Consider the following 15,411-nt stretch of genomic DNA (forward strand, 5'->3'; position numbering starts at 1 on the left):
CATATTTTCACTATTTATTTATTTATTTATTTATTATTTATATTATTTATTATGTCTATTTATTTATTTTCACTATTGAGTTGCATACTGAAATTATGTGCTGCATATTTACCATGCCTCTAAATTTTCTAATATTTCAAAATTGCAAATTGCTATTTTCAACTTGAAAATAGTTCAAATACTTGTCCGGAATCACTAACTCCAAGACCTATTTATAAACAGCATCCACCTCCAACAATGCTAATCTCCTTTCACTTAAAAAGCTCCAGGCCAGCCTTGGCCCGGAAAGAAAAATGCCAGGTAAACAAAAATCTTTGCGTTTCATGTCCGCTATCGATTCAACTCTTCCTCTTCCTCCTCTTCTTCCTCCTCCTCCATCTTGACGTGGCAGTGCTCGCCGGGCTTCGTGGGGACCAACTGCTCCGATGAGATCAATGAGTGCTTCTCCCAGCCGTGCCAGCATGGGGGCACCTGCATTGACCTGATCAATACCTACAAATGCTCCTGTCCCCGGGGAACGCAAGGTCAGAACACCCCCTCCTTCTAACCTCTTCTCTGCGTCTTTTAATTAATTGCACATGCAGTTGCTGATTGGAACATATATTTGTCAATTCTCTACAAGTATTCACATGAGGTAAACCTCATGACTTTTGGAAAAATTACAAAATGAAAACTTTCTTGGACCTGCTTACAAGTAGTATTTATATAATGACCAAGGTATGGTGACCATTTAAAAAAAAACATCAAAATAACTCAACTTACATTTCATATTTTCACTATTTAGCTCATTTAGCTCAATGCAGACTTTCATTAAAAAAGGAAATGAATGGATGAAGATGGATGGAACTTTTGTTTGTTTTTGTCTTTTTGGATTCATATCAAGGTTCATTCTAACCCCCCTGTTAACAGTGTTCATGGTTTAGTGTGACCCACTCTAATGTTTAATAATTAAAAAAAAAAAAAAACACCTAATACAATGGTAGCCAATGCAATTAGCAATCAAAAATGGAGGCCAGCATACTTTTTATTTAACTCTGCTGACAACCAACACATGTAGACAGACCAATTCACAGTACTCATAGGTATATATGGTTCATTTCGCAAAAATTTTTTGAGTGAATCTTCTAGGTTGAATGACCGTCTTTTATCTTCCCGTGATAGTAACACACCACACATGAATTAATCTTCATATACAAACTGCCTGATTCTTCACATTCACAACAGGCGTCAACTGCGAGATCAATGTGGACGACTGCATGCCGCTGGCCGAACCACTCACCAAAGAACCCAAGTGTTTCAACCAGGGCAAATGTGTGGACGGCGTGGGCGGTTACCATTGCCTGTGCCCACCGGGATACGTGGGTGAGCGCTGTGAGGGTGACGTAAACGAGTGCCTGTCCAATCCGTGCGATCAGCGCGGCACGCACAGCTGCATCCAGCTGGCCAACAACTACCGCTGCGAGTGCCGTACCGGATTCACAGGTACATTTGAGTTAGCTAACGGATGGTCAAAGTATTATTTCATTCTTCGAAACAGCCTTGCGAGGGTTTTACATAGTTTTAAATTGTGCTAATAATTTGGTGACATGACCAGGTCAGCGCTGTGACACTGTGTTTGATGGCTGCAAGGGGAAACCGTGTCGCAATGGAGGGACCTGCGCTGTCGCCAGCAACACCCCGCATGGCTTCATATGCAAATGTCCTCCTGTAAGTGTGGCACACACTCAATTAAAGAAAACGTCTTTTATGTTTGTTGTCAGTGGTGCGCCGTTTATTGGGGCAAGTACCCAATCTCAATCTCTCCACCTCTTAATACCAACATGATCACGTTGCAATTCGAAGGGAATACCATGCATACTCACGATTGGCTATTTGCACTGTTTATGTGATCAGGCCGAAGCCAAAACAATTAAATGAAACAAGTACCATACTTTGGGTCAATGCAGTTCCAAATAAAGAAGTCCTTTCTGATTTAGGATCACTAACATCACACCATTTTATGTCATCAATCTCTTGCAAACAGGGATTCACCGGCTCCACCTGTGAATACAACGCCTTCGCTTGCGGCAGTCTCCAGTGCCACAATGGTGGTACGTGTATCTCGGGCCAAAAAAGTCCAAAATGTCTGTGCACCTCGTCCTTCACGGGTCCCGAATGCCAGTACCCCAGCGACAGCCCCTGCAAATCCAACCCCTGCTACAACTCGGGCACATGCGAGGACGCCGTCAAGGCGCCGTACTACCGCTGCATCTGCCCCGCCAACTTCAACGGCCTCTGGTGCCATATCCTGGACTACAGCTCTCCGGGCGGACCGGGCCACGACGTGGCGCCGCTGCCGCCGTTGGCGGCGGGCGAGGCCTGCGAGATCCCGCAGTGTGAAGAGCGCAAGCACAACCAGGTTTGCGACGTGCTGTGCAACAACCACGCGTGCGGCTGGGACAACGGCGACTGCTCGCTCAACTTCAACGACCCGTGGAAGAATTGCTCGGCCTCGCTGCAGTGTTGGCGCTACTTCAACGACGGCAAGTGTGACTCGCAATGCGACAACGCCGGATGCCTCTACGATGGATTTGATTGCCAGAATCTGGAAGGGCAGTGCAAGTAAGTAGTTTGTTGCTTCTGTAACAAAATCATCAACTTTGTTTATAATTCCACATCAGTTAATTGTAGCCTTATTCAATTTTTTTTTCTGTTTGTTTTGTTTTTTATTCAAAGAACACACAAAAGTAGTTTTGGGATGCATACATATATTTGTATATGTATGCATTAATATATTTATATATGTATGCACTCAAACCTTTTCAGAAAGGGCTTTGGACTGCAACCAAATATGCGAGTAAGATTTTCATGCAGTCGCATTCTGTGCATTTGTTTTAATACTCCCACCAACGCTACGGTATTGGTGCATGCTGTTACATTTATATTACAGGACATTGACATGCATTCCACACATGCATCTTTTAAGTAGGGCTCCCAGCAATAATGACATTTTTCTAGAACCACAACTCGCTTGTCACATCTCACTGATCGCATATTTCTTCTGGGTGAGCTTTTCAAAGTTTGGCGGGGGTTTTTTTTTTCTTCATCATACTGTACTTTACTGTGGACTACTAGGCATAATCAGGAAACCTGTTGAAGAAGAATAAATAATAACGGGAAGCAATAAAAACTACAATTTTATCAATTAACCAATCATGGTTCAGCTTTCATTTGTCACAGAGAAACTGATGTCATTTTCAGTCGACAGTGAGTGATAAAGTGGCCGCTCCTGAGATGAATAGAAAAGGGCATTTAGCTGCTCGTGTCACATTCCACAAACACAATATCTATCATTATGCTGTGCTTACACTAGTGGATATGCACAAAAAATATTATCTTAAAAAAATATTGTATATATATTTGATGTCACTTCCTCTTTAATCAGCATGTGCTCAGGTCGTTTTACCAAGTACAGCAGTGTCCCATTTCTAGTATATATTCTATTTATGTTTAATTTCCACATGAGTAGTAAGAGGGGAATATTTCTCCTTTTTCTTCTGACCCTAAAATTTTGAGAACAGGTCAAATGCCTTCAACCTGATGTTTTCTGTTCCTTAGCCCCCTGTACGACCAATACTGCAAAGACCACTACGCGGACGGCCACTGCGACCAGGGTTGCAACAACGCCGAGTGTGAATGGGATGGCTTGGATTGCGCCAACAACATGCCCGAGAAGCTAGCCCTGGGCCAGCTGGTGGTGGTGGTCCTCGTTGTGCCCGAGCAGCTCCTCAACAACTCGTTCGGTTTCCTGCGAGAGCTTAGCCGCGTCCTGCGCACCAACGTGGTGTTCCGAATGGACTCGGAGGGCGAGACCATGGTCTACCCCTACTATGGCAACGAGCAGGAGCTGAAGAAGTATATGGTCAAGCGCTCGGCGGACACATGGTCGGATGTGCCAGACAAGGTGCTGAACGTGGTCAGAAGAAGCTTAGATGGGTCCTGGTGGAAAAAGAGGGAGCTGGATCACCTGCAGATAAAAGGGTAAGATATTCTTTTGAAGATTTCTGCAAAGTACTCAGATACCATACTGAAGTAGAATAGAGCCTATTCAGACAAAGTAAAGAGTAAAATGTTAGGCTGATTAATCTGTAACTGTCATTTCTGTCGACATATTGAAGCTGATCAACCAACTGAATGTGTTGTCTTGACCTGGTAGCTCTATCGTGCACTTGGAAGTGGACAACCGTCAATGCGTCCAGCAATCCAGCGAGTGTTTCCAGAGCACCACAGATGCCGCGGCCTTCCTCGGGGCGTTGGCCTCCAGCGGAAAACTGGACGTTCCCTACACCATTGAGGCAGTTTATAGTGAGCATGGCTTTGCCTTACTTTAAAACGTCCCACATGAACCTGATCAAATCGCTCTCTACCAACCCAGTTAAAATCGAACTTTGACATCTATAGCTGTGGTTGGTGGTGGATTGGTTCAAAACCAACATCACTTGCACCTAACAGATGAGTTTATAATCTTTTATGAAAGTAAAACCCTTCTGTGCCAGCGCTGAATGCCAAGGCTCAGGAGCAAAAATCACATTACTAGGTAAAGTAAACATTCTAATTGGCTATTTATTTTGCAAATTTACGGTATATTTTACATTGTTGAGTGAAATGTTCCTTTTTAATTCTAGCTGACAGCTGCATGCATGCACTTTGCAATATATGCATTGTTGTCATTTAAGATGGCAAAAGGGTTTTATCACTTGTTTGTCAGTAGGTTTTTTTTGTGTTAAACAGCCAAAATGGTTCTTTCAATATTTTGCTGAACCCTGCTTTGATATTTTAGCTGTAAAACAAATACCCTGATTTAATTTAGAATTACAGTGGTGCGCTCATTTTCCATGAAAGTACGTAACCATACATTTCAGATTTGCCTATAAAAATAAAAAAATCTGCAGGGACCTAAAGAATGAACAGGGGAAAACTGAAATTAATGTTAAATGGGTATAGTCAGGCCTCCTTCTATAGTTTTTCCATAGATGCTCATACAGGCACAGGTGGGACACGTGCGGGGGCGCCCACTTGAAAAAGATAAAATGGAAATATCCACGGCACACGCCTACCCCGGTCAGGTCCTAACCCCGCCGCTCTTTGATTGTGTATTTGTTATGCGGCCATGAACAAATGCAGTGGTGATCAATCAATCTTTTTTTCCTGGCTGCTCTTAAATCCACTGGCTTGAGGCTCCAAAATGCCTAATTGCTGCAAATCAACTCATAGCAGATCCATCTCTTGTGTGTGTGTTTTTTTTTTTTTTTTTTTTTTTGGTGGGGGGTTACTCGTGCGAGTGGGGCTGCTGCTGCAACCTTCACCTCGCTGGATGTAATACCAGGACTTAAGGCTTTAGGTTGGGGAGGGGAGTTTATCATTTCAAAATCGTTAGTAGAAGGGGGGGGAATTGATCGGGAGTGTGCTAGAAGTTGGGAGTCTTTGTTATCTGGAAAATCCTAATAAATCCTTCGTCTTTACAGCTTAAAGCGCGTGCAGTAATTTGAAGTTCATTAATCCCCCCCCCCCCCCTCCCCCCTTCTTCTTTTCTCTTAAAGAAGAAATGGTAAAGTTGTCTCTCGGTACCCTGAGTTGAAAAGGGAGTTAGGAGGGTGGTAGTGGTCTTCTTTTTTTTTTTTCCTTTTTCTTTTTTTTTTTTTTTATCACGCCCCATTCTTTGCAATTGTGATTATTACAGGATAGATAGTAGAAGTACTAGTTAGGGACGTGCTCGCTTGCTCACTTCTGGTCCATCCTCGGTCCCGTGACCATGCTGTGCCTTCTCCCGTCAGGCGGTGCCGACCCGCAGCCGCCGCAGGAACTCTACCCACTCTACCTGGTGGTGGGCAGCCTGGCCGTGCTGGCCTTAATCGGCGTGGGCGTGGTGGCCGCCCGCAAGCGCCGGCACGAGCACGGTCGCCTGTGGTTACCCGAGGGCTTCAAGACCACTGAGCCCAGCAAGAAGAAGAGACGTGAACCCGTCGGGGAAGATTCGGTGGGATTGAAGTAAGTTATTTTTCGTCGTTTTTTTTTCATTCGGGGCTTCTTTGGATCCTTCAAATTTTGTGCAAGTGGCAGGGTTTTGCTGGCTTATTTTTGATAGCTAGAAAAAGAAATGACATGTGGAACCAAAGGAGCTGTCGCTGAGTATAAGACACTGTGAGATTTATTTCATCGTTGAAGTGTGAGACTTAATGTGGAAATGGTTTGTCTCTCTATGTGAATAAAAGTTCTCTTAGTTGTAGATTTTTACCTTGAAAATTTGCGATATGGGGTATGTGATAAATAGTTCCAAAGATGTCCTGAATTTGCTATTTTGAAGTTGAAATGTGGAGAAGGTATTTAGCAAAATACCCATTAATATCAGAGTGTTAGGCTTGAAATGTTTGGATTTTGGGCAGTGTGACAATGATTGGAATGTAGAAAATAGTGGAAGTGCTGAACAGCTTGAAGTTGCAATGGTTTGAATGGGACAGCAAATGTGGAATGGTGTGGTTAATATGCAAAATAACTCTTAATTTGGTAGTTTGGGAAATATTAATAATTGTTCACTTACCCTTAATCAAGAGAACATTTTGAAGTTTCAAACTGTTAAAAAAAGAAATGTGTAAGAAGGATTTAAATGTGTCCAATATATCTTGGTTTGTATGTTGTGTGTGTGTGTGTGTGACAAATATGTCCCGCAATGTCCTGACTGCGCTGGAACATTTTGAAGTTGGAATGTTTAAAATTAGTAAAGAAATGTGCAAGTAGATAAATAATAAAATGTTGATGGATTGCGGAATTGTATTGTCAAAATGCCAATAAAAGTGCAAAGTATGTCCTGAATAAGATCAACATTTTGGAATAGTATGTATTATGAATTGTGGGGTAAGAAAGTATATCTTGTAAGCGTATCTCTTAATTACATAATTTTAGCAAGGGCATTTGGAATTTGTGTTGGTCAAATGTACTATAATTAAAAAAAATAACAAGATAGACATGTTGTTGTTGAAATGATTTCAACCAGAAAATAAATGTGAAAGGAGTAGAATGTCCTAATTGGGGAGAGTAAAATACTCTTCAGCTGTCACACAGTGATTGGCGTTTGAGTCACGCTTTAATTGTCAACCAAGGGGCGGGGTAGGAATTTGATCAATTTTTCCTTTTTTTTTTTAACTAATGGTGCACCGCTGATGAAGTGGAGCAATTTCATTTAAATCTTCCCTTGCTCATCACAGGCCGTTGAAAAACCCCTCAGACATTTCGCTCATGGACGACGGTCGCAACAACTGGGGAGAAGATGAGATTTCAGATGGCAAACACTTCAGGGTAAGAATCAGAGAAAAAAACAAATTCTTTACTTGAGGGCACACTATGATCTGACCAGTAAATATTACTCACATATTGTACTTAAGGGGAAGTATACATCTTTATAAGTAAAAAAAAGACTGCTTATTATTCATCTAAAATCAAGTTTTAGTCTAATATTTTAGATTTATTAAGTTTTTATTCCTGTAATTTTTTTTAGTTCCACCACAAATTATTACACTTTACAATAGTTCTATCAAAATGTTTTTTAAATGTTTTTACTTTTTTTTTTCCACATTGAAGGTTGTAATTCTTCTTCTCTTGAATGTTTTTTTTAAATAAATGTGTTGTTAATTAGATAATGAAATCAGTGAACACCCTTTTGAACTCCACATTTATGATGTGGTTGTAATTTTTCTTCTCTTGAATGTTTTTTTTTTAATAAATGTGTTGTTAATTAAAAAATCAGTGAACACCCTTTTGAACTGCACATTTATGTTTTGTATTTCTTTTTCCTCTTAAGCAATTTGACGAGCAAGCGGTCCTGGACACGGGCGAGCGCACAGACAACCGGCAGTGGACCCAGCAGCACCTGGACGCGGCCGAACTGCGCATCCCCTCTGTGGCGCCCACACCCCCTCAGGGCGAGATTGATAGCGACTGCATGGACGTCAACGTACGAGGGCCAGGTGGGAGACACTCAGCATATTAGTGTGGACGATGTAATGCCCAATTAGAAAGCAGATTGTAATCTTGATGTTATTCATAATTATTCGTTTATTTATTTATTAGCACTTACATATGTAAAGAAATGATAGACATTTTTCAAATATCCGATTTCTCATTTAACATGAAAGAAATTTCATTTTCCTTGATTGCATCTTTATCACAACTTAAAAAAAAAACTCATCCAATCAGGTGATTAATTGTTTTGCTCTTGTAGGATCTTATGATATTTTTGATCTCATTCCATTTGGCAACATGAACAATTATAATAAATAATCAGGCACGTCAGATCTAATTACACGATACGGATGAAGCTGAGGGAGCTTGTGGATATGGCTCGTGCTTTTTGTCAAAGCAGAGCGCACATCACGTAGCTCGTGTGTGATTTGCGTTGGTGTGCAAGTGGGAGTTGCTGCAGGCGAGGGATCTTCTTCAAAGCAGTAGGCGCCTGGGGGGGGTGGGAAGAGGGGGCTGGGGGTTTCACTAATTCCTGGTCAGATTAATCATTGCACCAGTGAGGGGCCTCCATGTTCTAACCTAGTGATAGCTAAACGTAATTGCTGAGGAGACTGGAAGAAGGAGGGAGTTTACGTCACTTTGTATTTATGACAAATGATCAGTTAAACGTTTAAACGTAAGGGAAAAGATAACAGCTTGGTGTTATCGTTGACAAATAAAAAATATAGTAGCATTAGCATGATTAGCTTATGTTTTGTTTTTTTCATGTTACGAAGTGGAATACGAAGTTTTTTCGTCCCCTTGTTAGGGCATTTTTCCCCGCTAGTGAAAAATGCGTCAGTGTGTACGTCACTAAGATGCAGGTCTGCTATTGGTCGGCGTCACGGCATCCCTTAGACCAGTGTTTTGTACCAGGTATTTCCCTTAAAATTAAAAGCTTTTGTAATTCAGTTTTACGATTGACTCAATGTAGTTTGCGTACATTTTTGTACATTTTGAACTAAATAAATTAATTACCTAGATAAAGAAGATAAAAACAAGGATAGATAAACACGGATCAAACTAGATAACACTAAAAGTTTGCTAGGCAGACATTTCCAAAATGATAAGAAAAAAAAGGAAACCATAAGTCCTATTCACATGTTTGAAAACGTGTGGGAGGAAGCACAATTTATTTAATCCCACCCCCTTTTAACAACCCCAAAATACCATAGCCATAAACTCACGTGAGAATGTGAGGCCGCTCAGTAAACAAATATCCTCAGAATAGAAGGACATGGGACATCCATGCTTAGCTTTATGAAAGGCAAGGAGAAAACTATTACACAGAGCCTGCATTGTTCCTGCAGTTTGTCTTGCCTCATAGCAAGAGGGTTATACTGTAACCCATTTTTTTTAAACTTGTTTTATATTGCAACCAAATGAGTGAGCTATTTTTCCTTTTCATGCAGACTACGAAATCCATCCATTAGCTAAAAGATCAACAAATATAAACTAACATTTCAAAGTTTTGTGTCGACATACTTTTGTGGTCGACCTATTCAATTCAATTGACTTTTTTTCCCAGCCCTACACGCTGAATCTCCATAAGAAAAGCTTGGACAAATCAAAGTAATGGGGTTAACAACTAGCCACTTTTTTCGCCCCCGCCTGCTGATCGATCCGCTAGGATCGACCAAATCTGCAGGATCTGCGGCCTACATTTCTTTTTGAGGAGAGGAAAGCTCGTCCGGGTTGATGCGGCGAGCTCCCTCGCTCAGTCAGATATTGAGGTTCGCCTTTTTTCTACTCCCCAGCTTCGCTTTTCTTTTGAAGCGGTGCTGAAGCTTCCCTCGGAATCCGTTATTCAATTTGTTTGTTGCTTCGTTTTGGTTGCGCAGCTGCTTTGAAGTGCCCCCTGTTCTTCTTTCCTCTTTTGAGTCTTAGGTGGAGTTTTTTTTCCATCAGCCTAACCTGTTAGGCTGCCCGGTCATCCATGTATAGTGGACTGTTTTGTATACTGAATTGTTTTGCTGTGACAATTTATCAAAATGAGTCTTTCAGCTGACTCTCAGTTGATCTTAAGTTTCCAAATAAACACAAAACAAAAAGATTTCCGCCTGGGTTTGAAACAACCTCAGAGTTTTACCTTTGAAAATTCTATTCATCTTAACGCTAACAAACTTTGCAAATCACAATTGGCGTGCTAACCATTAGCACTACTGGTTGAGGAAGCGCACCTGTAAATGCACATGTAATTAAGACTCTCGTAACCTCCACTTGAAGCTCCTCTTCAACAACAAATTTGGACCAGTTAAGATGGATCTCTTCAACATGCCATTCATTCTTAGACCGTTTCAATGAAGTAATTTCATTTTGGAATAAGGCATACGAGTACTACATATACTCATGCATATATTGTTAATTTTTCAGTGCATAAAAAATACATATATACATTATTGGAATGTGGAAAAAATACATTCCAGATTGCGCGTCAGCAAAGTATTCAAAATACCTCACTTTTTCGAGAATATTTTCCAAATTGTAAATTGGTGGAATCGACCAAGCTTCAGGATAGCAAACCTTATGTTTTTTTTAATTTTTTCTCCCCCCAACCTCAGATGGATTCACACCACTGATGATCGCGTCCTGCAGCGGGGGGGGACTAGAGACGGGCAACAGCGAGGAGGAGGAGGATGCCTCGGCCAACGTCATCAACGACTTCATCTACCAGGGCGCCAGCCTCCACAACCAGACGGACCGCACCGGCGAGACGGCATTGCACCTGGCCGCTCGCTATGCACGCTCTGATGCGGCCAAGCGGCTGCTGGAGGCCAGCGCCGACGCCAATATCCAGGACAACATGGGCAGGACCCCGCTGCACGCTGCTGTGGCGGCCGATGCTCAGGGCGTCTTCCAGGTCAGGCGGCTGGCTCGTTTTATGGGATGATGGAGAACAAGGGTTCTGACCTTTTTAAGTCTAGGAGAGAAAATTTTCCCAGGAACTACTTGTAATCATGAATGAAACGTTCCCATTATATGTAAATGCCATGGAAAATTATATGCTGTGTGTTTAAAACGAACACAACATGCTAATGTTATTTATCTTTCTGAAAAATCAATGCCAAAGCAATCTAAAATAATGCTGTTGCTTTGGTGCCATCTTGTGGTATCTTCTTCTGCAAGCAACCGAAAACGTTTTTTGCGGGAATGAAGGAAAAGTCACTAGCTTCTGCCATTCAAAATATTTCCATAGAGTAATTGTTGATCATTTGGACAGTAAAAGTCTGTTTTTAACTTTCGACATGTACATTTCAGTGGGACTACGTAATACATTGAAATTAATACTGCTACTTACCAGTTGTTGTTTTTTTCTCTGAATCTGGACTCCCACTTTAATAGAGACACTGAGTAGATTTGCCACCTCTGCCCAGAGATGATTTGAATTGGAAAAAATGCACTGGTACAAAGACAGAAAAAAAAACGTGTCAATAAATACTTGGAAGTATTCAAACTAAAAATTATATATGAGATGGACTAAAAGATACTGTACACATAGTGTACAAAATGTACAGGTACGGTAATCATTAAGTAGTATTTCATCAAAAGATACTTTTGAAAAAAAAAAGTTTTTTTAATTACACTGGCAAAATCCTAAATAAAAATCCAGAGTGCAATTCTTAGGAAACATAGAAAACAATGAAATATAATGGTAAATATGAAAAAAATATAAAGTATATATAATGGTATATATAATAAATAAAAAAAACTACTTTTGAAATACATTATGAAAAATACCAAAATGTACATATGGAAATATTAGAAAATATAATTTGTGGTTCATTAGTTGTATTGTAACTCAATGTGTGTCTATAGATCCTCATAAGAAACCGCGCCACCGACCTGGACGCCCGCATGCATGATGGCACCACCCCCCTCATCTTGGCTGCAAGGCTGGCTGTGGAGGGCATGGTGGATGAGCTCATTAACTGCCATGCTGATGTCAACGCCATTGATGATTTTGGTAAAAATAGATACATAGATAAAAACTCTGCCTTTAACAAAATAATACATTTTCTTTACATTGTGTTTATCCTTTCAGGTAAATCAGCATTACACTGGGCTGCTGCGGTCAATAATGTGGCGGCTGCTATTGTGCTGCTCAAGAGTGGCGCCAACAAGGACATGCAAAATAACAAGGTAGCATAACAAAGTCAAGTACAGTAGACCCTCACATACTCACGCTGCGACAATTATTTGTACCACTTGTATTTGCTGATATTTTTGTTGTTTTTCCATCTTCAATATTTTAGAAAATATTTTCAATTTTTTCATGTTTTTAACCCCCTTTTTTCATAGAAAAAAAACGTATTGATTGTTTATCTGTCTTAATTTTTTACATATACATTTTTTCCCCAATGCCTTTATAATAGGTCTCAACTATACCCATAGTGATTTTCGCGTTTTGCCCAGCAGATGGCAGTCCACTGGAGTTAAAAATAAATAAATAAATAATAATAATGGAAAAAGCTTTTCAGCATAGATTCTTGTGTCTCACTGTGTTCATTTCAGGAGGAGACGCCGCTGTTCCTGGCTGCCCGGGAAGGAAGCTACAAGACGGCCAAAGTTTTGCTAGACCACTTTGCCAACCGGGAAATAACGGACCACATGGACCGACTTCCCCGGGACATCGCCCAGGAGCGAATGCACCATGATATCGTCCGTCTGATGGACGAGTACAATCTGGTGCGGAGTCCCCCCTTGCACGGAGGCAGCCTCGGTACCGCGTTGTCGCCCCCGCTCTGCTCGCCCAACGGCTACTTGAACGGCATGAAGCAGCCTCCGTCTCAAGGCCAGGGCCCGGCGGGTAGCAAGAAGGCTCGCAAACCCGCCGCCAAGGTATGCAAGGACGCCAAAGATATGAAAGTGAAGAAGAAGAACTCACAGGACGGGAAGCCACCCGGAAGCTTACTAGATAGCTCGGCCGTGCTGTCCCCGGTGGACTCGTTGGAGTCACCTCGCGGCTACGGATCGGATGCCGCGTCCCCGCCCGTGATGACGCCCGTGGCGCTTAGCCACCTCCAGACCATGTCGGAGCCGCACTTGGCCCACATGGTCATTCCCAACAAGCAGGAGCTGGCGCGAATGCAGTTTGACCCGCTTCCCCCACGCCTCACACACATGCCCGTGGCGGGGTCCGCAGGTCAGTGCGACTGGATTTCCAGGATGCAGTTCGGCGCCATGAGGGCCGGCGGTCAGCACGGGATGATGACTGCCCCACATAATGGGCACCCTCAGATGATGGCCTACACCGGCATCCCCGGCAACCGACTCAATCCTATCATGCAGCAGATGCAGAACCTCCAGCAACTCCAGAACCAGAACTTCATCAACGCCGACCTGAGTCCCCCGGAGCTCCAGCAGGGTACCATGCCTATCCGCACCATCCTGCCCCAGGAGGCCCAAATCATGCCCGCCGCTCTGGGCGCCCAGTTCCTCACGCCGCCCTCGCAACACAGTTACTCGGGCCCCGTGGATGGCAGCACCCCCAGCCACCAGGTCCAGATGCCGGACCACCCCTTTCTGACGCCCTCGCCTGGCTCGCCGGACCAGTGGTCCAGCTCCTCGCCACACTCCAACATGTCGGACTGGTCAGAGGGCATCTCCAGTCCGCCCACCAGCATGCCTGCTCAGATGGGACACCTCCCTGAACAGTTCAAGTGAAAAACTCTGTTTTTTTTTATTACTATTATCACTATTATTATTATTGAACCAGGTTAAAAAGGCACTCACATTTACGATCTTTTTTGCAATAATGACCTGGTATATCTCTTGTATAAAAAAAATTGGGGTGGGGGGCAATGTAGAATATTTTATATACTTTTGTAACAACTCTTTCACAAAATTTTATTGAACCAAGGCATGTATATGACTTCCAAAATGTTTGGTATGTAGCTGTTTAAGTTGAGATTCATGGTTGATTCTAAGAGATGATCTGCTGTATAATTTCTGTTACAGAATAGCGAGTTGTGTGAAAATATACTGAAACATTGTATAGTTTGACACCTGCATTCAATATATATCAAAAATCAAATTAATGTGTAAAGTTTGCAATGCATTTTGAGTTGGATCATTTCCTGTGGAACAGTGGTTGGGAATCACCCTTTTTTTTTTAACTAACAAAAACACATGCCTTTCATTCTCTTTTTTACATTTTTATTTATTAATGTCTATTTAAAAGCATTGCCTCCCTATAGAAGTTTCTGGTAAATGGCGTTTCTTCTTATTTTGTTCTTTTCCTTTTCCATACATACACTGGCTATTTATTTTTTCTCACTTTGGCTCCTTTTTTTGTGTTGTATAATCTTTGTTCATAAAGAAAACTGCATTCAAGGGGCATTCCATGGAGAACCTCCAGTGTTATGAACTTGTTTTTTTCAACAAAGGAAAGACACATATGTACATTTTAAAGGCCGTCTTGGAGATTGGCTGTGTGAAAACAGGCTTTCTATTAAGTCCTGTGAGTATTTGACAAATTGGCCTGTTTGGCCACTGTATCTACGTTCTTGTTAAGTAGGAGGGGGTCAAGGACAGAAACACCTCCCTCCGGATAGTTCGAGCCTATGGCTGTGTTCCCCCATTTTGTAAATAACACGAATTTCCCCTGTAAGCAGGATTTTGTTGAAGAAATCTGATGTCTTAAAGCATATAATAGGTTTGTGAATGCCCTCCAATGTTTTTGCTACACAGTAAAATGGGTGTACTTCAATATACATGGCATAAGGTGTGTTTTGTAAGGATATGACTGATAGAAAATTAGGTTATTTTATTTTGAGTCTGTAAATGTTTTACTATGTAGAATAAACATCACCTGTTTGTCTTAAAATGTTTACTCAAATTTCTCTGCAAGTTGGAACGTGCCAGTCTTTCACCAAAGCAGGTTAGTGAAAGAGAAAATCACAAGTTGATATCCATTCATCCATTATCTGTAACCGCTTATTCTCACAACGGCCGCTGGCATGCTGGTGCTTATCCCAGCAGTCTATGTGCAGTAGGCGGGGGACACCCTGGACTGGTTCCCAGCATATCGTCGTCAAGTTAATATTTGCATGGAAAAATACAGCAATGCCAGAAATGCAAAACAAGAACAGTCAGTATGACAGTATAGTATATTGAAAAAAAAAAAAAAAGTCCAACAATACAAAAATATCAAAAGCTTTGAAGACTCACACACAAGTTAACATTTTTCAAATAAATCAATGAAATATTACACAAGTACTGTATTTAAAAAAAATAGAATACAAAACCGGAGAAATTAGCTAAAAATTGAGACTGATGGAAAAAAATTGCATCATAAAAATGATAATTAGAGTAAATATTTCTATGACGACTTGTAGTCCATAAATCCAAAAGACACGGTATGGGAAGCGTGTCTTT

General features: G+C 41.6%; 1 protein-coding gene across 1 annotated transcript in view; it reads left to right on the forward strand.

Annotated features, from left to right (window-relative positions):
- The window catches only part of LOC148429329 (neurogenic locus notch homolog protein 1-like), a 51,654-nt gene extending 36,794 nt beyond the window's left edge, over positions 1-14,860 (forward strand). Inside the window, exons 22-34 of the mRNA XM_088416461.1 lie at positions 392-524; positions 1,225-1,482; positions 1,595-1,707; positions 2,024-2,601; positions 3,598-4,020; positions 4,196-4,344; positions 5,814-6,027; positions 7,242-7,332; positions 7,835-8,000; positions 10,596-10,894; positions 11,851-11,998; positions 12,077-12,174; positions 12,547-14,860. Coding sequence (XP_088272587.1) covers positions 392-524; positions 1,225-1,482; positions 1,595-1,707; positions 2,024-2,601; positions 3,598-4,020; positions 4,196-4,344; positions 5,814-6,027; positions 7,242-7,332; positions 7,835-8,000; positions 10,596-10,894; positions 11,851-11,998; positions 12,077-12,174; positions 12,547-13,698 — 3,822 coding nt within the window. The 3' untranslated portion in view covers positions 13,699-14,860. The remainder of the gene's footprint in view (positions 1-391; positions 525-1,224; positions 1,483-1,594; positions 1,708-2,023; positions 2,602-3,597; positions 4,021-4,195; positions 4,345-5,813; positions 6,028-7,241; positions 7,333-7,834; positions 8,001-10,595; positions 10,895-11,850; positions 11,999-12,076; positions 12,175-12,546) is intronic.
- The last annotated feature ends 551 nt before the right edge of the window (positions 14,861-15,411 follow it).

The sequence above is a fragment of the Hippichthys cyanospilos genome, chromosome 1 (genome assembly GCF_059441005.1).
Source record: "Hippichthys cyanospilos isolate Australia breed blue-spotted pipefish chromosome 1, RoL_Hcya_1.0, whole genome shotgun sequence".
Taxonomy (NCBI): domain Eukaryota; kingdom Metazoa; phylum Chordata; class Actinopteri; order Syngnathiformes; family Syngnathidae; genus Hippichthys; species Hippichthys cyanospilos.